General features: G+C 53.3%; 1 protein-coding gene across 1 annotated transcript; it reads right to left on the bottom strand.

Moving 5' to 3' along the window:
- Positions 1–888: 888 nt before the first annotated feature.
- On the bottom strand, positions 889–14,753 carry AGFG2 (ArfGAP with FG repeats 2). Its single transcript, XM_054995157.1, has 12 exons — positions 14,479–14,753; positions 11,895–11,988; positions 11,653–11,768; positions 11,281–11,401; positions 10,304–10,439; positions 9,992–10,117; positions 9,524–9,626; positions 8,489–8,553; positions 8,323–8,409; positions 7,425–7,553; positions 3,074–3,159; positions 889–2,804 (listed from the first exon to the last, which is right to left on the bottom strand). Exons 1-12 carry the CDS (start codon positions 14,685–14,687, stop codon positions 2,733–2,735), a joined length of 1,344 nt encoding a protein of 447 aa, XP_054851132.1. The 5' UTR covers positions 14,688–14,753; the 3' UTR covers positions 889–2,732.
- Between the last annotated feature and the right edge of the window lie 6,383 nt (positions 14,754–21,136).

Raw genomic sequence — 21,136 nt, 5'->3', positions numbered from 1 at the left:
GTGGGGACGTCACACCCAGCTGCAATTTCTTAGTCTTACTGGTGCTACTGGACTCTTGCTGTTTTCCCCACACCAAGAGAAGCCGTGCCTGCTCGGGCATTCTTGGCATGTGGCATCAGAGAGGCAGAGAAGCCCTGCCAAGGGGAGGGGCAATGCTAGCCAGGGCCAACTAGGACCACAAGCACCGGCGGCACTCTGGGCCCGGAACACACGTGTGAATGGGCCAGAAGGCTCCAAGGCCAGCATCGCTGATCGAAAGGGAGCAAAGGGCTCCGCCCTGCCAGTGCCCCTCCCATGGCATTGGCCACAGCACCAAATGCACTTTAAGGCACACTGCACCTGCAAAGCGCCTCCACACTTGGAGCAGCCTGGTCAGCTCCCCACACCCCCCATCCCAGGAGTTCCTCAGTCCTATCCAAGATTGGGGCAATCTCTGGCTAGGCAACAAGGCTTTGCCCCCCCCCCCCCCGCTGCTGCAGAGAACACCCCCAAGGGCCCTGAGAGGGGGGAGGAACCAGGAGAGGAAGGGGGTTGGCTCTCCAGCAGGGAAGATGGGCTTCAAACCGAGCCTGCAGAGGAGGACACCAGGGACAAGCGCTGCTGCTGCTGCTTGGCCACCTCCAGCACCTGCTTTCTGTGGGCCGCCTACATACCCGGGCCTTTTTAACAAGGGGCGTGGACCTTGGTGCTCCCCCCCCACACACACACACACCCCGGTGGCATTTTGGATGCAAACATGGGAGTGCTCACTAAACCAAAGGCTGCCGCCAGTCCCTCCCCTCCCCGGTAAATCTTTGCTGCTTTCTGGCCCCAGAAAGCAGAAGGGGGCGGGGGGGGGGGTGAACACAGAGGAAAAGGCTATCGACCCAAGAAGAGACAAAAGCAGAGTGATTTTTAGAGATTTTCATATAGATTTTTCCAGACATTTTGAGTGCAACATTGTGTGCGTGTGTATATATATAGTTTGAGTATATAGATTTACATATATATCTTTAAAAACGTAATCCACACTTTTCTTTTTGAAAATAGAAATTCCAGTCTTGAATGTGGAACATCCTCCCTCTTTCTGGGGAGGTTACCCCCAAAAAAAACTGCCCCAGCCTAGGTGTGGAGCCAGGACAGGCAGGAGTCCTGAAATCACACCATGAAAACACAACAAAGGGGAGGTGCGGCAAATTAAACCAAGCAAACAAAATTTTTAAAACAATTTTCTTAGGAAAGCCCCAATTTTCTGCTCCAAACGCCTAACATTTCCACCCACTTCTGCTGAAAAAGTTCCTACTCTCAAGTAGAAATTAAGTTCACAAAATTGAAGTCTGATCAGATTTCCTGAAATCACAGAAGGCAGCTTTTGCACTAAGCACTATAAACTCAGCTTCTGGAACCTGGATCCAAGAGGCACTGTTTGAGAAGGGTGTGGCCGAAGATGCCCCCAGGGGGGTTCTCTTGTTCTCTCTGAGCTGAGAACTGGGAAACTGGGAGTGGCTGCAGGAGGTAGAGGCGGAGGAGCGCTGGCAATTCTCAGGGGGGTGGAACCCTTAGAGGAAGGAGGGAGGGAAACAGCCCCTCACCCTTTCCCCCTTCAAGCCAGTCTGGGGCTTTTCTAAGAGGGCTTTCATATAGGGAATGAATCCTCTTCTTGTAACTGGTGCAGTGTGTATGCCAGGCCACAGGGCAGGGGGGGAAATTGAGCAGGACGAGGACAGGCCGGGGTGGGGGGGCAGAGCCCCCTGCAGCAGCATCCAGCTTTGCACACTTGAGAGCTTTGCCCAGAAGCAGGAGGTAGGCAGGGCACATTTATCCGAAGGCATGCCCACGGCACCCTCTCTGGTGTGCCTGAGCCCAGGGCCATCGCAACAGAGCACAAGGCAGGGCTTGTGGTCAGAAGCTAGGCTTGAAGTGGCTGCGATGGGGACTGGTGAGCCCTGCTTCAGAAGCCATGCAGACTCGGGCGTGGGCCGGGCTGCCCTCAGGACGTGATTGCTCCCTTCCCTGGCTTGCGTGCATGCAGGGGTGCTGCGGAAATTCCGGTGAACACTCGACTGCTCGGTGCCTTTCAGTTAGTGCAATTTACGAGTGAGAAAAAGGAGCGGAGGGGGTGGACAGATCAAAGCAAGAAGCCCACCTCCCACGGCAAGTTCTGTGGGGCTTATTCTCCCAACCTCTGGCTAAAGACCCACGCAGTGGAGCTCACTCAGAGGGGCCCAGGCAGGAGGCCAAGCAGCAGCCACAGTGAACCGTGTCCCTCAGCAATCCAGTAGTGCCAACAGCAAGGGCTGCTGGGAGACTGGAAAGGGGTGGCTGAAGAGGAAGCTCGGAGGCTGGAGCGACAGAGAGTCCCCAGGGAGTCCCCTTCTCTCGGCACGGGCTGCCACATGCCGACGGCCTCACCTTGCCCTTACATCCCAGCATGCACTGCAGGGGGAGGGGAGCTTCTCCAGCCTCTCTCAAAGTGCTCGTTTGAGCCATCACTGCCCTCTCTGCCATCTTTCTCCCAGCATGCATTGCTGCTGGATTTCCAGCAAGCCCCCAGCTCCATTACAAATCCCATCATGCACTGCTCTGAGCCAGGCCCTCTCTTAAGCAGCCAACAGTGAAAGCTCTTCACTCCCATCCCCGTCCAGGCAGAGGCAGCGACAGACAAGAGAAAAGTGCCTGCGTGGCAGGAGGCGCTCCGACAGAGAGAGAGGCGAAAGGAGGGGGCAGTCCTCCAGCATCTGCTGCCGCCAGTGCTATAAGAACGGATTGGTGGGAGGGTATTTCCCCACAGCAAAGGGGACGGGCGGCGCTGTGGCCATCGGCGCCTGTGGGAGAGAGACAGAAAGGCGGGTGAGCAACGGGAGAACAGGACACACCGGTGCAAACAAAGTCCCTGAGAGGTTTCAGCAGACAAGCATCGCGTATATAGGAAACCTGAAGGTACAGGAAGTTGTCTTTGGTATTTTCCCCTAGGGGTGGGGATATATATACCTCCTCCAGTGACGGGCACTGTTAAGACAGACTCAAATGGGACCAGCCCCCTGCTCCTTCAAATGCCCCCCCACCTCTGGAGGGGAAGGAATGGGCTCCTTACCACAAATGGGTTGGTTGAAATGCCAACTGGCTGTCCGAGGGGCCTCTGTCCAGCTTTGGTTACAGGAAATCCACTGAAAGGGGACCCTAAAGCAGCAGGAAAGCCGGGAGAGAGGCGGCCTGCGTCAGAGCTGTGAGGAGAAGTCACGCCCCACGCTCCCTCCCTCTTCCTCCCTCAGAGGACCTGAAGGCAACTCCCCTGAGTTCTACCCCAAGGAAGTTGTGATGAAGAGTCAGGCTGGCCCGTTCCGGGGAGGGGCTTTGCCTTGGGTACAGGGCCTGGTCTTCCTGTTGCGTGCCATCTGGAGCTGCCTTCTGTGGACTCTCTTTTCAGGAGGCAGCTGGACTTAGCTCCTTGGCTGACTCAGCGCACTGCTTCCTCTGGCCAGTGGGCCTCCGGCCTCCAAGACCTCAGACAAAGTTATTTCCCTTTGCATCCTTTAAATGGAGGGTGGACCTGGGCTCCCCTGTGTAACACTGAGCTATGGACCCTTTGCAGGGCTTTTTTTCTGGGAAAAGAGGTGGTGGAACTAAGTGAGTTGCCCTTGGAGAAAACGGTCACATGGCTGGTGGCCCCGCCCCCTGATCTCCAGACAGAGGGGAGTTGAGATTGCCTGGCGCGGAGGGCAATCTCAACTCCCCTCTGTCTGGAGATGAGGGGGCGGGGCCACCAGCCATGTGACCATTTTCAAGAGGTTCCGGAACTCCGTTCCCCCGCGTTCCCGCTGAAAAAAAGCCCTGACCCTTTGCCTGATCAGATGTTGTCTTAGCCTGAGTCACAACCGCTGGTCGGCCCAGCTTAGGACTGTCTGGTCTGTCTGGCAGCAGCTTTCCAGCATTAGAGGCAGGCAGAGAAGAGTCACAGCATTCTGGAACTGGAAGGTCCTCAGTGCAGACACTTGGAACTCAAGGTCCTTGCCCTGGAGATGCCGGGGGCCTTCGACACTGAAAACATACACTCAGCCACAGACCCACAGCACCTTCCTCCCTGACTCTACTTGCGGGTCACACTTTGGCTACAACATCAGTGGTTTTACGGTGCAGCTGGGGACTCTTAAGCATTCTAGACCCATGCCACCTACCCAGTATTGACACTGCTCAGCTGTCATGATCCACAACAGGGATAAAGAAAAGGGCTGGAGAGTTGGAGCCATTTCTTCAGCTCTTCCGTGATTTTAAAAAGCCTCCCAAACCCAACTTACTCCCACAATTAGAATGGAAAACTGTGACCTCAACCAGTTAGGCAAATAAGAGCACTTTCAGATTTGTATAATTTATGTAATTTATTCTGCTGGGAAGAGCCAGTGAGTTACAACTTCACCCAGCATTGCCCTGAGACCTGCAAATTGTGCCTCAGAGTCAGAAAGATTAGAACCTGGCGTTTCACTCAAAGGAAAAGAAAAGGCAAGCCTCAAACCGGCAAGAGAACTGTTTTGGTGTCGTGGTTAAGAGCAGCAGGACTCTAATCTGGAGAGCCAAGTTTGATTTCCCACTCCTCCACTTGAAGCCAGCTGGGTGACCTTGGGTCAGTCACAGCTCTCTCAGAGCTCTCTCAGCCCAACCCACCTCACAGGGTGATTGCTGTGGGGATAATAACAACACACTTTGTAAACTGCTCTGAGTGGGTGTTAAGTTGCAGGAGTGTGCAATTTGGGTTTCCAGTTCAGGATAAATACCCAAATTGAACCCAATTTGTAAAGATTTGGAATTTCTGAATTGGACCCAGCATTGTGGGCCCAATTCAGGAATCCTGAATCAAAGCTTTCTGAAGTGATTCGGGTCGCTTCAGAAAGCTTTGGGCACATTTAACCCCCGTGCCCTTTGCTCCAGCTGACTGGCGGGCTCCACCAACCAGCTGGAGCAATGGCAGGGGGCACTTTAATTTTGTGCCCTTGCTCCAGATGACTGACAGAGCCCATCAGTCAGCTGGAGCAATGAAGCAGGGTTTAAAGTGCCCCCCATGCCACTTGCAAGCGACGTGGGGACACTTTAAGTTTGTGTTCCTTAAGTTTCTCCTCAGTCTTGTGGAGTTCGCAGAGCATGCATAAAGAAGAAAGAAGCAGGAGAGCGGCGCAGCAGGGAAGAGCAGTGGCTCTCTGCCAGTAGGTTCAGGCTGAGTCTTCCAACGGGACCCCCACCCCACCCCTAGAAGAGAAGCAGCAGCTTCTGTCATGGGGCTCTGGCCCTTTAAGGAACAGGGTGCAAAGCTCGGGCAATGACAAAGCTCGCAGCGATCCCGAGAGCAGGAGGGAAGCGGCCTTTTAAGGAACCTGGAGGACGGCCACAAACGGCGAGCGAAGCAGAAGGGAGCGGTATTCCTTCCTGCAGCCCGTGGGGGAAGCACTGAAGAAGCCCGGCGAGGCTGCTTGGTGCAGAACTCCGGCCGTGACCTTCACCAGCAAGGGAAGTGCCAGAGCCGCAGACTTAGAAGGAACCGCAAAGAGCAAGGAGAGGGCGGGAGGGTTAACTGGGGCCACCCTTTTCCTTTGTGCGCACGTCTGCCAGCGAGAAAGACTCCTCCCCCAGGAGGGAAGCCAAGCAGCCCCCGGGGCAAAACTGGGAACGTGCACACACCGTGCACACATACACAATGGCGCCTCTCGTGCCACCAGCTGGGATGTTTCGGGCAGAGAAAGATGGCGAGATCGACTAGCCAAGGCTGCAGGGAGAAAGAACGGCCACCTCTAATGTTTTCTCTTTGGACAGAAAGAAAACAAACACGCACACCCCAGCCCAAGCCTGCTGGAAAATCAACTGCAAGGGACCCACTGGCACGCATGGGCAGCACTCGCCTAGGTGCACAACTAATCGCTCATGGTGGTGCAATGGGACAGGGTGGATTGGCTGCCCTACCCCCAGAAAAGGGGCGGCAAGGGGAGGACAGAAGGGATGGGGGAAGAAGTGCTTGCTTTCAAATCGGTAGCCACTTGGACGGGCGCAAGGGTGGGCTCCACCAATCAGCTGGAGCATGGTCACGGGTTTGAAGTTTAAAGCGCCTCCACACTGCTGCACAGAGGGCACATTAAACTTCAAACCCGCACCCTTGCTTCAAGCTGACTGGTGGAGGAGGGTCACCCACTGGTCAGCTGAAGCAAGCAGCTAAAACAGCGATGGCAAAACTATGGCACGCATGCCACAGCTGGCACGCAGAGCCCTCTTTGTGGGCACACGAGCCAAGTTGCCAATCGCTAGGTCCAGGGCTCATTTGGAGGGGGAACGCCTGCAACGCCATTCCAGTAGCTCTGAGCAGAGATCACATGGGTTTTGGCCCTGCCCACATGATTCCTTTTCCTCAAGGCTGCCTCCCTGCTGCCCGTCTCTTTAGCAGCAGGAAGCGGAGGCAGCAGCCAGGCTGCTGGGGCTGGCTTTCTAAAGAAGAGTAAGCTGCTTTGATTTAACTTGCTTTACTTTCAGTTGTGCCTCTTGAGTGAGAGAGAGAGTGTGCTTGCAAGCCGGGCTGCTGGTGTAAAGAAGGGCAAACTGCTTTGATTTAACTTGCTTTACTTTCATTCGTGGCTCCTGAGTGAGTGAGTGAGTGTGAGAGAGAGCGCAAGCAGGGCTGCTGGTGTAAAGAAGGGCAAACTGCTTTGATTTAAATTGCTTTACTTTCATTCGTGGCTTGTGAGTGCGTGAGAGAGAGAGAGAGAGAGAGAGCGATGTTAATTAGTTCGGACAACTGTATGAGTTGTTTTTTCTTAACTAAAACCTCAGTATTCAGGTTTAGTTGCAGTGTTGGCACTTTGAAATAAACAAGTTGGTTTTGTGTTGCAGTTTGGGCACTCGGGCTCAAAACGGTTCGCCATCACTGGGCTAGAACTTACCCCTGCCCTTTATTTCACCCAATGGGAAGGAAAGGAACTCCCTCGCCCCCTCCCATTGCATGAAATAAGCGGTGGGGCGGGAAGTTTGTTAGTGTGCTCGAAATCTTTACAGAGCACATTGAAGTGGGTCAGTAAGCGATTTATGAAGCATCTTGTCACTTCGGAAATAACTTATTTCCGACTCTTTTTCCTGCTTTGGACATTCCGAAGTGGGAAACCCAATATGCCCCTATTAAGTTGTCTTGGAAGGGCAGTATATAAATTGAATGTTATTATTACTATAATTCTCAGTCAAACTCTGGGACACAACCATCAGCCCCAGAGCTTCTTTGAGGTTGCCTGAAACATGGTTAACTCTTGGCAGAGCCGCAGGGAAGCCTTCCCTTTGAGCAACAGACAAGAAGTGGCACTTCACCAGCTGGAACCTGGCATCCAAGAGACTAGAAAAGATGGGCAAGAGAAAGAAGTGGGCAGGATGAACTCGAGAAACCAAATACCTTTGCGCTCTCCATCTCCACAAGGGCTACTCACCCCCATTTTGCTGTTGCCCCAGCAAAGCTTGTGGATGGAACTGATGCTGCTGCTGCTGCAAGGGAGAAGCCAAGACACCAGAGAGAGGGGAGGCAGAGAAGCTGCTGGGGGTGCCCACCACAAAGGTACCTGCAGTAAGAGAGCCAGAGGGAAGGACCTCCTGTCAGGTAGGCAAGCCAGCCTGTCTGCCATAACTGTGAATGCATATCTACTGGGGTGGGGGGGGGAGATGGGCTTTCTTCCTCCACTGTACTATGCTTTGCTAAGAGGCCTTATCAGTACAGATGGAAACGTGTGGGAACCAGGCGTGGGAAATTCAGCTTTGCATCTTTTGCAGGACTCTTGCTGACTTCAACTGACTTGTTTGGACTGGGGGGAGGGGACTGGAGGTATAACCTCTCGGGGAAGACTTTGCTTCACCATTCCAGGCAATCTTTATCTATCAGTGCACTTCGAGGGAGTTTTATATGAATAAAGACCCTTTTAACTCATACCACTGTGTTGGATGAAGTGGAGAGTCTGAGAGAATCCCCTAGCCAGGCCTGACACCTTCTCACAGGAACCACACAGCCAGCCAGGAGCCCTGGCTCCCAGCTGAGCCCAGCTTCCAGCTCCATATCCACATTTCTCAAGGAAGTGGTTGGGTAGGGCAGCTGCAGCCTGGACTCAGGGCTGTCTTCCACAAGGCTGTTGGCCACACCTGTGCAGTAGTCGTCTTACTGGAATCAGAGCCAGGAAAGCAACGGTCACCAGGGACTGCGGAGTGGCATCAGCGAGGGAAGGCTGGCCAGCCAGCCATTTGGAGAGGCCAAAAGGGTTGCCTCTTGTAGAACCAGGCACCACATCCAGCATCTGACTCCTCCTCTCACCCATAACCACCTGGGCAGGTAGAGCTTACCTGGGGCCAAGCCGTTCGTTTGGAAAGGGTTCGTTGAAGGCAATGTGGGCTGGGCAACAGCAGACGTCGCGAAGGGATTGGTGGAGGCTGAAAGTGAGAAGGAAAGGTAGTCATGGAGCAGGCAGGCAACCCAACCCCTTAAAGGGAAATAAGCCAAGCTACTTACCCCCAAAAGCAGCGGCTGCACTGGGTGGGGGCAAAAGAGGCGGCTGGCTCTGGGGACCAAAGACACTAACAAAGAAAGAGACAGAACTTACTATTATTTATGATTTCATTTTTTATTTTATTATTTCAATTTATAAACTGCCCATCCTCAGGGGCTCTGGGCGATGAACAGTTAAAATCAATAAAAACAAGAAAATAATTCTAAAATCAACATACAATAAGCAATAATAAAATAAATTGACCAAGTACATTAAAGTGCAATGGTGGAAAGAACCCCCACCCCACCCCAAAGGTGGGAGGCCGACATGGCACCACCCCCTTCAACCACCGAATGCCTGGCAGAACAGCTCTGTCTTACAGGCCTGGCGGAACAATAATACGTCCCGCTGGGCCTGGGTCTCCATTGACAGAGCGTTCCACCAGGCTGGGGCCAGGACTGAAAAGGCCCTGGCCCTGGTTGAGGCAAGGCGGGCTTCCTTAGGGCCGGGGGACCACCAGTAAACATTTATCCGCTGATCGAAGTGGTCTCCGGGGAACATACAGGGAACTTCCCATATGGACTGTATGCTCAGGTGGAGGAACGGGTTGGCCATAAAAGCACTTGGAAAAGATCCAGGAAGTCCCCAGTTCAAGTCTTGGTTCAGCCACAAGACAGGGTGGTGTAGTGGTTAGAGTGTCAAACTAGGATCTGGGAGAACCAGGTTCAAATCCCCACGCTGGCATGAATGCTTTCTGTGTGACCTTGGGCCAGTCACGCCCTCTCAGCCTAACCCACCTCACATGGTTGTTATGAGCATAATATAAAGGAGAGGAGAATGATGCAAGCCATTTGAGCCCCCACTGGGGAGAAAGGAGGGGTATAAATGAATCAAGCCCCTCAAACTCAACCTCAGCCCTGCCCCCACATTCAATGTGGGGGGTAATAAGACTGGCTGACCTCATAAGGATGACATGAGAACAACAAGAAAAGAGGCAGGAAACACACTGTCTGATGGGGAAGAAGAGACGAAACCCTCATCCAAAGGAAACAGATTACCTGCTTGGGACTCCTCCCACTGTGAATGCTCCACCCATTTCTGATATGCTCACTCCTGACTGGCCAGCTGGGGAAGCAGGAAATCCGCCCATGTGGGTGCCTCCTATAAGGGAGGAGGGGCATGATAAAGTAGGGTGCCCCTCTAGCCTGAGGCTAAGAGCAGGCAGCTTCTGTCACTTTGTCAGAATCAAAAGGGAGAGAGGAAGGGGAATGACCACCGACCACCGTTCTGTACAGAAAACCAAGGGACCCTCAACGAAAAGCCAAGCAGTTCAAGAAGCCAATGGCAATGCTTCCCAGCCCACTATCTCCAAGCCCCCTCTCCCCCCTTCTATGTTCAGAAAGGCGGGTTTTCCCCATACCAGCGGGCCAGCCTCCTGTCAAGAGCCTCAGGAGCCCTGGCTCCCAAGCCACCCACCAATCACAAGGGGTCAAAAGAAGTGCCCACAGAGCAACAGGGAGCGTTACCTGCTACAATCGGCTGGCTCTGGAAAGGGCTGTGGCTGGAGGGCAACGGGTCCCCAAATGCTGATGCTGCGGGACTTCTGCCAAAGGCATCAAAACTGGCAAAAGTGGTGTGGGTTGGCCCCTGGCCTGAGAGAGCAAGAGGCTGGAGGAAGAGCCGAGAAGGGCGGCACTCAACCCCTCCCCCCCTCCCCAGCAGAACAAACCTGCCACGGGAAGTCTCTCTAACACAACAGTCTGAATAATGCGGCACGACTTGGCAGCCACCCCACTGATGGTATGCATATGTACTCTCCGAGACAGGGCTTCACTCACCCCCAAAGGCAGGGAAGGCGGAAAAGGCTGGTCCAGACTGAGGAGCCGCAAAGGGGTCTCCCCCAATGTCAGCAAGGAGGTCCATGCTGGCTTTCTTGGCTGGCTGTGGGCCTTGCGGCTGGGCCTTGACCACAACCTAGAAGACAAAGCTGGTCAACCTGAACACCCCAAACCCCACCCCTGCACGTTAACCCTCTCCCGCTTCCTGCCCAAGCCAGGGGACAGACCCTGCACGCATCCTCACAGCCGCTGAAAGCAAACCGTTCTCTTTAAGGGCACATTCTGTTTGGCAGAGAGCGAAGAAACAGCCACAGAGGTTGGATCCAAATGAAGGGATGAGGTAGTAAAGGACAGACGGCTGTGAGGCAGGCTTGGTATCAATAAGACAGCCTGCTGAAAGAACAAAGATCACAGTCCACCGCCTCCTGCCATTCTTAGAGGCGGCAAGGTGCTCTCTTGCCAGCTGCCCAGAACACACCCTAGTATCCATACAGAGGGCCCTCATGCCGAGAAGCAAGCACCTTGGCCACCTGCCGGAACGTGCACGCAGGAATCCCTTCGTATTGGGGGGCAGGAGCGTTTGCAAGCCCAGCAAAGGAACCTCAGGGCAGAGACGGGCCGAGGGGCGGCAGCACTCCACGGCATCACCAGAGGAAACCAGCAGAATGACATCACGCCCCCCCCGCCCCCCCCACCCCCACCAAGAGCCCAAAGGGAGAGGCAGCCCCAGCCAAATCAGCCGGAGGGGAGGGAAACCTTGCAAGGAAGCCAGGACTCCACAAACAGGGACAACCCTTGTGGACCGAAAGGCCAGCTGGAGGGCCCAGGAAGCTGGCTTTAAGGCTCTCTCTCCTGGCCAGATGTACCACGCCATTTTACTTGGTTACAGCTGACATAAATCTGACATTTGATCAGGACATCAAGAATAGCCTGCTCAGCTGGCAACTCAAAGTTATGTTCAACCCAGCCATTCCAACCTGGGCAGGCTTGGCCGCTGTCACCAACGGCCCTGAATCTCCCAGCAGTGTCTTGACCTCTGCAGTGGAGCCCTGGGTAGCCAATGAAGCCACGCCTTTGCCTTGCTCTGGCATGATGTACCTGCAGATGAACCCAGAGGAGAGAATTAGCCACCCAGCACAACCTCTTATAGCCGCCTTCCCTCCCTCTTCTCTTGGCTTGCACTCTTTGTTAATGCTCATTTTGCCACTGCAACAAATTAGGAAAGATAAGTAACAACTCCAACATGCAACGCTTTGTACCAGTTACTCTCCCTGGAGGAATTTAAAGCTCCCCGCCATAAAAAGGCCCTGACTGCAGCCCTCTCCAGCTCCTCTTCTCCCTTTCCTCACCATCGCTTCTTCTCATATTTCTCCTGAAGAAACTCCTTCACCTTCTGAGGATCCTGGGAATCCGGAAGCAGAGACGTCCGCGAGTCAAAAGAGCCCAACCAGATCTTTCGACAGGCCTAGGGACGGGAGGCAGAATTGGAGCAGGAAGCTGCAATTCAGGGGCCAAAGCAGGAGGAGGCCCCCTCCCTCTAAACCCTTCCTTCTCCCTGGCTTCATTTCCCAGGGGCCAGTCTCCAACTCACCTGGTTCCCACGGGATTGGAGGAACTGTACCTCACTCTCTGTGAAGGTTGTCATGGAGATCGATTTGACCCGGTGAGGGGGGTTCAGGCCACGGCTGCAGCAGAATGAGAAAAGGGCACCTGCTATTAAGAACGGCTGATAGGAAGCCAAGCCCCAGCAGTCTAGAAGGGAATAAAAACTAGGGCTCCTGGGTTCCAGTTCCATTCAAGGACCTGTGTGTTCAAGTGAGCACTGGTGGCAACAGCCATCTTGCAGGGGAGCAGACCCAGAAGGAGCGCCAGCCCCCAGGACACAAGGCCGAGCCCAAGGCCCCTGCTGGCTGCAGACACAGAAGAACTTGGGCCACAACAGTAGACCATGAAAAGGCTGAACATGAGATATTTAGAAAGGCATCCATGGATCCACAGGCCCCACCCGTGAACGACACACTCAGGGACTCAGGCAGCGGGTGGGGAGGGAGAGGCAGGGCCGTATCTTGCTACGAGTCACCCCCACAGCTCTTCTTCATGGGGCACATAAGCACCAAAGCTGGGCGCAAGGCCTCTCTTGCGTTACAGAGGGGGATGCCGGTGGTTTTATCTGCTGGAAACCTTCCAGCAGGGGCCACAGTCTTGCAAGATCCCCTAAGCATGAGCAGTTAAGCACTGGAGCTTCGGTCTCTGCTGCGGTTTCTTCCAAGCAAGCTCCACCCGGCACTTGCGAGTTCTTCTGCATGGGACCTTTTACAGACATGGCCAGGACGATGTTGGGGCTGGGGAGGGCCAGAGTCACATGCTCCTTTTGCCATAAAAAATGGGGGTCCGGGGCCACCTTAAAAACTGGCACACTGACTGCAGTCAAAGCATGGGCACAAATCTGTGTTCTTCTTTAAGGAGCAAGGGGTCACTTCCTGGGCTTTTGCTGCAATGGCTTCAGTTAGGCAGAGGCATGAAGGCCTCTAGGCAGCTACTATGCATGGTGAATAAAGGAAGACTTCATGCCTCTACACACCAATGCCCGGGGGGGGGGGGCACAGCAGGGAAAGCCTCGGCGTCTGTGCCCCATTGCTGGGCTGGCTGCTGTACAGACTCTCATGGGTCCGGCCCAGTATAAGCACGCGACCATACTGCGCCTAGTCTCCCCCAGGTGCCCTGGACTGCACGTTCTCTCCCCCTCTCAGCTTCCTACAGCGACCCTATGAATGGAAGGCCTCCCAAACACCCCTTGTTAACAGCCCTGCTCAGATTAATTTTAGAAAAATCAAAACGAGAAGAGAAAGCAAAGAAAAAACTACCTTGGTACAAATACTTCCAAATAAAACGCCTACGAATGTTAAGGGGGCTTTAGAAAAACCCAATACTACTTTTGAAGACCTAATAAAGCAAGAAGTAGAAACAGCAAAGGCACGATATAAAAATTTTATAACATGCGCTCTAATATTACAAAATCTAAACTGCTTCCATATCAAAAATCATGGCACAAGAATTGCCAAATTGAACTTGACAATGATCAATGGGAAGAAATCTTGTAATGTTATATATTATCAACAATAATATATAAGATACCCTCTGGTATCTTATCCTGGTCAAATTACATCACATAAACTCTGAACTCTCTTCTGAATGTTGAAAGCAATGTGGCAAGAGGGGCTCCTTCACCCACTGCTGCCGGGTATGTGTAGAGACGCAAAAATTCTGGACCAACGTGATCAAAATTCTTAAACCAATGACAAATCACACTGTACCTACGAAGCTGGAAAGTACACTTCTCAACTATGCACACGCTAGGTCAATTCCATCCTCCAGTCTAAATCTGATTGCCACTCTGTCATCAGTAACTAAATCAGCCACAGCTTCTCTATGGGAAGATAAACACACACCTCAGACTTCAAATTGGTTTACCAGAGTCTGGGATTGCTTTATCATGGCGAAACTCTCCAATCAGATTAAACAAACAATTTCCAAACTATACACCTCGATTAATCAAACACTGGCTTCCACTGGTGGAACATCTCACTGAAAATGACCTGGAGAAAAAACCTATCCCAACCAGTGAATACTTTGTTTTATTTGTAAATGTTTCAAGGTTATAGATCAAGATGGGTAGCCGTGTTAGTCTGTCAGTAGCAGTAGAAAAGAGCAAGAGCCCAGTAGCACCTGGAGGGCTGCCAGCATTCGTGGTAGGGTCTTTCAGGAGTGGCAGCTCTGGTATCTGAAGCAGTGAGCGGTGGCTCCTCAAAGCTCCTGCCCTACCACAAATGCCGGCAGCCTTCCAGGTGCTACTGGGCTCTTGCTCTTTTCTACTGTTTCGTGGTTAGCGGCTGTCGTGCAGGGGTCACGAAAGAACAGCCGTGCAAGGGCTACTTTTGACTCGTTGTTAGTAGCAGGTCACGTTAAGCCACCAGCGCTGCTCAAATGTTCTCAGAATTGGTTTCCAATGGACCAGCCCCGCTCCGGGGCGCAGCCGCCTGCCTTCGCCGGGCCGCCCCCGCCCGAGGCCGCGGCCGCAGGGGAGCTGCGCAGGCCCCGCCCCCGCCGGTGCACGCGCCCGCCCCTTCCGACGTTCGCCTCCCGGGCAGCCCCAGCCCCGCCCCCGCCGCACTCACAGCGCCCCGGAGCAGCCGGTGCAGACGAAGCTGCCGATGGTGATGTCGACGTAGGTGACGCCGCGCTGGCCGCACTCGAAGCACAGCCGGTTGGCGGGCTCGGCGCCGACCAGCTCCCTCACGCGGCGCGACCAGACCTCCGACTCGGCGTCCCGCGGGGAGCCGGGCTTCCTCGCGCCCGACCCGGACCCGGACCCGGCCGCCGCCATCGACGCCAACCTTCGCCCCTCAGCCGCTCGCCGGCACTGCGCAGGCGCCGCCTGCCGCCCACCCGCAGGACGCATGCTCCGGGCGGGCGGGCGCGCACGCTCTCTCCGATCTTCAGCCCACTCTCGACTCGGCGAAGAGGGGGGGGGTCCCCCCTCTCGTTGCGCATGCGCCGGATGAGGCAGTGGCTTGGGCGGGAGGGGGAACGGAGAGCCGTCAAAGGCTGGCGCGGGAAACCGCCGCTTCGGTCACGTGCCTCGCGCTGTCCGCCATCGCGGGACTTGTGGGGAGGGCGGCCGGCGGCTCGGCTTCCTTACTCCGGGAGCGCATGCGCCGGCTGTTCCCGCCTTTTCTTTCCCCTCAGGGGAGGCGCGCGGGCCTCTTGATGGGGGGGGGGTCCCAAAAGCCCGCCTCGTTCCTTCCCCCCGTTCTCTAGTGCGGCGGGAACTAGGGGCTCCAGGCCCCGCTCTGCCACGGTTGCTCGCTGGGCGACCTGGAGCCCTCCCATGCTCTCGCACCCTGCCCGGCCTCGCAGGGCTGTCGTTCAGCAGGATCTGAGTCCAGCGGCACCGTAGAGACCAGCAAGATTCTTGCGCTTGCAAGAGAGGGTTGTTGTGGTGCCAGGATAAAACGGAGGAGAGGAGAAGGGTGCGAGCAGCTCTGGGTCCCCGCTGGGGAGAAGGGCAGAGCAGGAATACACGAACTAAAACAAAATAGCCAAAGGCGGCCGTGCTTTTCTGCTGCAGGCGCCACACCACGTGACACACCGAGCGCAAGGGCGCGAGGACTGGCCGTGCGCAGAGCCAAACTTTTGGCCTTCCGGAAGAGCCAGGAAGGCAACCCGGAGCTCTTTATCTGGCCGGGTGTTCAGAAGCGGGGCCGGGGGTCTCCCAGGGCCGCCTCTCACTGGCTGCATTTTTTGGCCCTCTTTTCTTTAATAGCCAGCCTTGTGAAGGGTTCTGCGGCGCGCTAAAGCTTGCACAATGTGTTGTGTTCCTTGGACTGGTCTTTTCCTGGGTTTTGGTTTTGTGTGTTACCAGCCCTCCTTCATGCCCTGCAGGGCTGTGGTTTGCAACTGCGACCCAGCCCGTGTGAGTAATCCAGTGTATAAGGGACTGGATTTTGCTTGAAAGAGAGATGGCGGGGTTCATGCCAAAGCTTCCTGTGCCTCAACACCCTCTCCTGTCATTTTCCTATAAGAACTCCCAAGAATGATTTCCTTTTCTCAATCCGATGTGAGCTGTGACTTGCTGAAGCTCATATGACATAAATGTTTTTAGTCTTTTAGGTGCCACTGGCCTTTGGTTGTACTTTGAACGGAAAACTCACCAGGGGCACTGGGTTTTGCATAACTTTGGTCCTCTGCCCTTTTTTTGCAGACAGCAACTGAAATGGGCAAAGGCACAACTAAGTTAAGAGAAGAGAAACTTAACTCTTCTGTGCCACTTAATCTGTTGCAAAGCATGTAGTTAACTTGCAGAACAAAACAGGTCACCTTAAAAGAGGACTTCTGAGTAAACATGCCTGTATGATCTGCCTGGTCTTATCCTCCAATATGGTGTTGCATTGAGCAAACTGGCCGTTGCTACCTTTGAAGCAAACCCCACGGAGGGAAAAGCGGGGAGTTCAGCTAATCTTTCCTGCCTACTCTGGACTTTCGCTAAATCATCCACCACAAGTTGTAAAACTGACATGCTCCCTTTTACTGTGGCAGGCAATTCTTAGAGAACCTCAGCAAGAAACACAATTATTTCATAGCAGGAGTGTTGGTTAGCAACCTGAAATCCCAGAGGAGGCTGGAGCCCCAAAGCCCCTGTGAAGTTTGCTCTGATGGGTGAGGGAGTGCGAGAATGCCAACAGCATTTTCCTGCCAAATTGCCAATGGCCACTGACATGAGTCTCTTCTATAAAAAAAATCATTGTCATCAATAAAAGCCCCTCCTCAGTCCTGACTTACCGGCTCGCCCTGACATTGCCAAAGATTGGCTCCTGACAAGAGTCTTCAGCTGCCTCTGGCTTAAAAACACATACCGCAGCTTACAGTAAGTACTTCATGCCATTGATTTTGTTTCATTCTCTTAACAGCTGTGTCCAGCATTGTCTCCCCTCTCTTACAGGTGGGATGGGCAGAGGCCGACTGGCTTGCCATCCGGAGCATTAGAATTCAAAGTCCAATGGGGCATCTTAGCCCAGTAGAGCAAGACAAAATGGAGTCACTTTTGTGGCACATTAAGGACAAACAGAAAGCTTTCTTTTGTGGGCTTGAGCCACACTTCATCAGATGTGTGCAACACTATCCTCTGCAGATTGGCACGGAGACAGCAAGATGGAAGGAGCTCGGGGCCCAGTCTGCAACCAAAGTCAGAGGTGTGCATAAGATTACCAGACTGCCTGCCGTAGTAATCTCCCCTGCCCCTGCTCCACTCCTGCCCTCCAGCAGGAGCAAAAATGGGGGGAGTGATGTCACAGTGCTCTAGGAATCTCCAAATCGCTATGGTTTTTACTGCAGAGATAAGGGAATTCCTAGCATTGCAGAGCTGCTTGCCTTCACTCCGCATTCTTGCTGTGACTGGAATGAAGAGCCCAGCTAGCAATTCTAGGTGTACACAGACTTACCAACCTCCAGGTGGGGCCAGTAGTTCTCTTATCAACTGATCTCCAGACTACAAGTCCTCAGGAGGAAACGGCAGTTTCAGAGGGCGTACTGTATGGCATCGCATCCCAGGTGAGCTCCCTCCCCAGGCTCTACCCCCCCCGCCCCGCCCCCAAATCTCCAAGAATTTCCAAGCCACAGTAAGCAACCTTAGGAATACAAGACCAGCCTTGTGACCTCAAGAGCACTAGGTGACAACGGTGTGGTATGGTGGGTTAGAGGGTCAGACTAGTATCAGGAAGACCCAGTTTCAAATCCCCATTCTTCCAAGGAAGCTCATTAGGTGACCATGGGCCAGTCACACACTCTGCCTAACCTACCTCACAGGGCTGCTGAGGGGATAAAATGGAGAGGGAAATGATATAAGCTGCTTTGGTCCCCACTGGGGAGAGAGAGTATAAACAAAGTGGGGGAGGGAATTAAAATCTAGGCCTGTTGCAAGACTTGGTTCCTGGATTTGTGTGTCTGCTGCGTGGGTGATCCACGGTTGTTGGTGAGGGGCTGTTTTAAGTGCATAGATCGCCAGAAGGAAAGGCCTGTGAAGGAGAAACATCCCTAGCTGAAGGCCATTGCTGATATGCTGAAGTGGTTTAAGTTGTAAGCTGTGGGTGACACTCAGGGGTGTTCTGGTTTTGCCCCCTTGGGCCTGTCTTCTAGCAGCCTTTCTCTGCATACCGGTCTGGCTTCTTGACGGGTTCTTTTGCTGTACTGAGCGGACGCTGTAATCCTAAAAACTCTTTCTCTATATCCTCCAGGTGGCAATTTCTGTCTGAGAGATTGGAGCGAATGCAGTTGTAACACAATGCTTGATTGTAGACTAGAGATTGTTTTATATATTCCGGGCAGTAGCTGGAAGCATGCAGGTAGGTTTGGTGGGCTTTTGATACAAAGTGGTGCTTTAAAACATTTTTATGCCACCTTTCCACTCAGTTCAAGATCTTCAAGGTAGTAAACAGCCAAAATAGTAAATTTTAACGTGTATCTGTAATTTCACACACTCTTCTTCTGGATGTCTTGTGAGTTCAGTTTGAGAGCTACAGAGTTTATCTCTGTCCTGCTGGGCTTGTGTGGCCTCCCAGAACAAGATCCTGCTGCTGTAGCAGCGGCAGTGCCTGAGGGCTAGTCCAGCACAAAGTGCTTGAACCTTCTGAGGACAGCTTTCTTGCGTGAGGCTCACGCCGAGCAGTTTGCCACCTGCATTCGCCAGAACCCTGTGCAGTGCTGGGGCTGGCGTGGCTCCTTTGGCAGCATGCAGGGATGTCAGAAGTCTCCAAGTGGGCGATTCCAAAGGCAATTGCGTAAGAATTCCCAGTATGTAGCTTCCCTTCGCATATCTGAAGAAGTGAGACATGACTCGGGAATGCTCATATTAAAATACATGGGAGCTAGTTTTTAAGGTACCCCATAGTACTTTTGTTTTATTTTGCTACAACGCACACACCTACTCATCTGCACAAAGTGCTTCCCTGCAGGCCTTCACACAGGCCCAATGTCTTGTCGGAACCGGGCCTGAGCACACCAATAGCCCACCGTGGGGGCAGAAGTCATGCTGCCAGGGCAACGAAGCATGCAGGGCAGCCCAGTTTAAAGATGGCGCTGGGCACCCACGAAGCCGCACTGGTCAGTTCTTTTGCTTTGCCAGCTTCATATTTAAATCAGCCTCAATCTGGCTTTAGAAACTGGGCAGACGTTAGGAGGAAGTCTGTAAAAAGCTATCGGTCAGGATAGCCTAATATGACTTCCATGTAAAGGGGCAGAATACCTCTAAATATCAGGGGCTATGGAGAAAAGAAAGGGGAAACGCAACCCTATTTCCACCCTGCTTGTTCCTGGTGGGCCACTCTTACAAAAAGGATGTCGGCTAAACGAAGTTTGGTCTGCGTCTGCTTCTGCTTAAGCAATTCTTACGCAACATTTGCAGACACGTGATTTGTTAACGGTCCTGATGAGAGACTTTCGAGGCAGTCTTAAGCAGAGTTACGCTCTCGTAAGTCAGTGGAAGAGCGTCTCACTCTGCTTAGGATTGCACAGTCAGACCTACGGCTGTCCTGCTTCAGCAATAGTGACTCCTTTGATACCGCTGAAAACCCAAATCCACGTCAGTGGCTACAGACCATCAAGGCGCTGACATGCACTCCGGTGGGATCCCTGGCAAACCACCCAAGTCCATCCCAGTCGGGGGAACTGCAGCCCTGCGAAGAGCAGGAATCCATCATCAGAATCAACCCCTGAACGCACACGAAATCTGACATGGTCCTACAAGGTCACAGCAGTTGCCAATGGCATGAAGAGGGGTGGGGGGTTGTGTGCAGATTAGCAATTGTCTGTTGCAAAACTCAGTCAACAAGAGAGATTTCCTGTTGTTCTCTGCACTTGCCTGTAAACAGAAAGCCCAGAATCACACGTAAGAAACTAGTCCACAGTAGAGCAACCCAGTGTGACGGTTTATTTTCTTTTCATTGTTTTTCAGTATATAAATACCCTCCCGTGAATCCCCAGCATAAATATTTTTGCAAAGCAGTTTCATCATCTTGCTACGCTAGACAGTCTTGTGAAATATTTAAATCAGGGGTTGGAGCATAAAACCAAGGAGTCCCAACTGGGTTCTCCTTCACCCTGATGGTGCCGTACACTGTTTTTTAAACCCTAATTCATGCCAACGCCCCAAGCGGTCCAGCCGTGTCTTGTGGACGCTAACAGGAAATTGTGGCGGATAGATTCGCACTCCGTTCTGAAGCAGAAGTGGGCAAGAGGATGGCATGGATGGCGCTGGGGTGGTCATGGACCGGTTCCGAAAGCCTCATTTCACGCAACCGTTTGTTGAGGATAAGACTGTAAAGACACAGACCAAAACGCTGCCAGATTTGGGGGCGGGGTGCTGCTGCTAGGCACACTGTTGGAAGAATACCCCTAGGCTTTCCCTTCACCAATGTGTGTGGTCCCAAAGCTCTGCAGTGGGGCTAAAGAGACAGGGTAAGAGGAGGTGTTGGGCACCTTCCAGGGAGGCACAGCGGGAAGAATATTCCTGGGGAGGAATACTCCAAGAAGTGAGAATGCGTGAGAGACTTGGAGGCAGGTGAGAGGGGCAAGTGAGGCCAAGGGGCAGGGCAGGGTTGGCGGAGGGGGCGGAGGGTTGGCGCTGTGGTTTGGGCAGTCAGGTGGGGGGAGGCTACCAAATAGCAGCCACCTTCTGAATGCTAGCAGGCCTTTCAGGGCTCCCCACGTGTTCTTACTGACTAGCTCCGTGAAGGGGAAGGGGTAACGTCTGAACAAGGTTCTCACCTCTCTAGGAGGCATTTAATGCACAGCCCACCCGCCGCATATGGCAATGTCCAGTACTAGTTGCCACCGTGATCTTTACCCTGTGTTTTAACCTGCTGCTAGGAGCAAAACCCACCCTGGGCGGTCCTGGAGTCTGCAGTGCCCATAGAGCACCAGGAGCTTTGTCATGGCAAGGAGCCAGGCTGGAGTTAAGAACACAGACTTTGTATCATTGCCTGATGCCTAGAGAAGAAATGAGCCCCCCGACTTTGAGCACCAGCACAATTCCAACAGCCGCTGAAACCCAAACAGGTCCCCCAAAGCGTGCCATTTCCTCTGAAATCTTCCACGAAATTCCTAACTTGCCATTTTGCTTCTCTAGGCAGGAAAACATAAATAAATTATTCAAAAGGCATTTGTAAGGAGACCCAAGTGAGCAGAGTCAGCAGGAAAGGAAAGACCTGCCCGTGACCCATTCCGGGGCCTTGAGTCTAGATACTCTGCTGGATCCGCTGAAATGCAGGACTCTGGAATTCA

This window comes from Eublepharis macularius, chromosome 12, assembly GCF_028583425.1.
Source record: "Eublepharis macularius isolate TG4126 chromosome 12, MPM_Emac_v1.0, whole genome shotgun sequence".
Classification (NCBI taxonomy): domain Eukaryota; kingdom Metazoa; phylum Chordata; class Lepidosauria; order Squamata; family Eublepharidae; genus Eublepharis; species Eublepharis macularius.
This window is presented reverse-complemented; position numbering and strand designations above follow the sequence as displayed.

Coding starts and splice junctions, on each gene's coding strand:
- AGFG2 (XM_054995157.1), bottom strand. CDS start 14,687: ATGGCGGCGGCCGGGTCCGGGTCCGGGTCGGGCGCGAGGAAGCCCGGC. Junction 8,410..8,488: donor TGCAGCCGCTGCTTTTGGGG/GTAAGTAGCTTG, acceptor TCTCACTTTCAG/CCTCCACCAATCCCTTCGCG. Junction 2,805..3,073: donor TTTCAACCAACCCATTTGTG/GTAAGGAGCCCA, acceptor TCTCTCCCACAG/GCGCCGATGGCCACAGCGCC.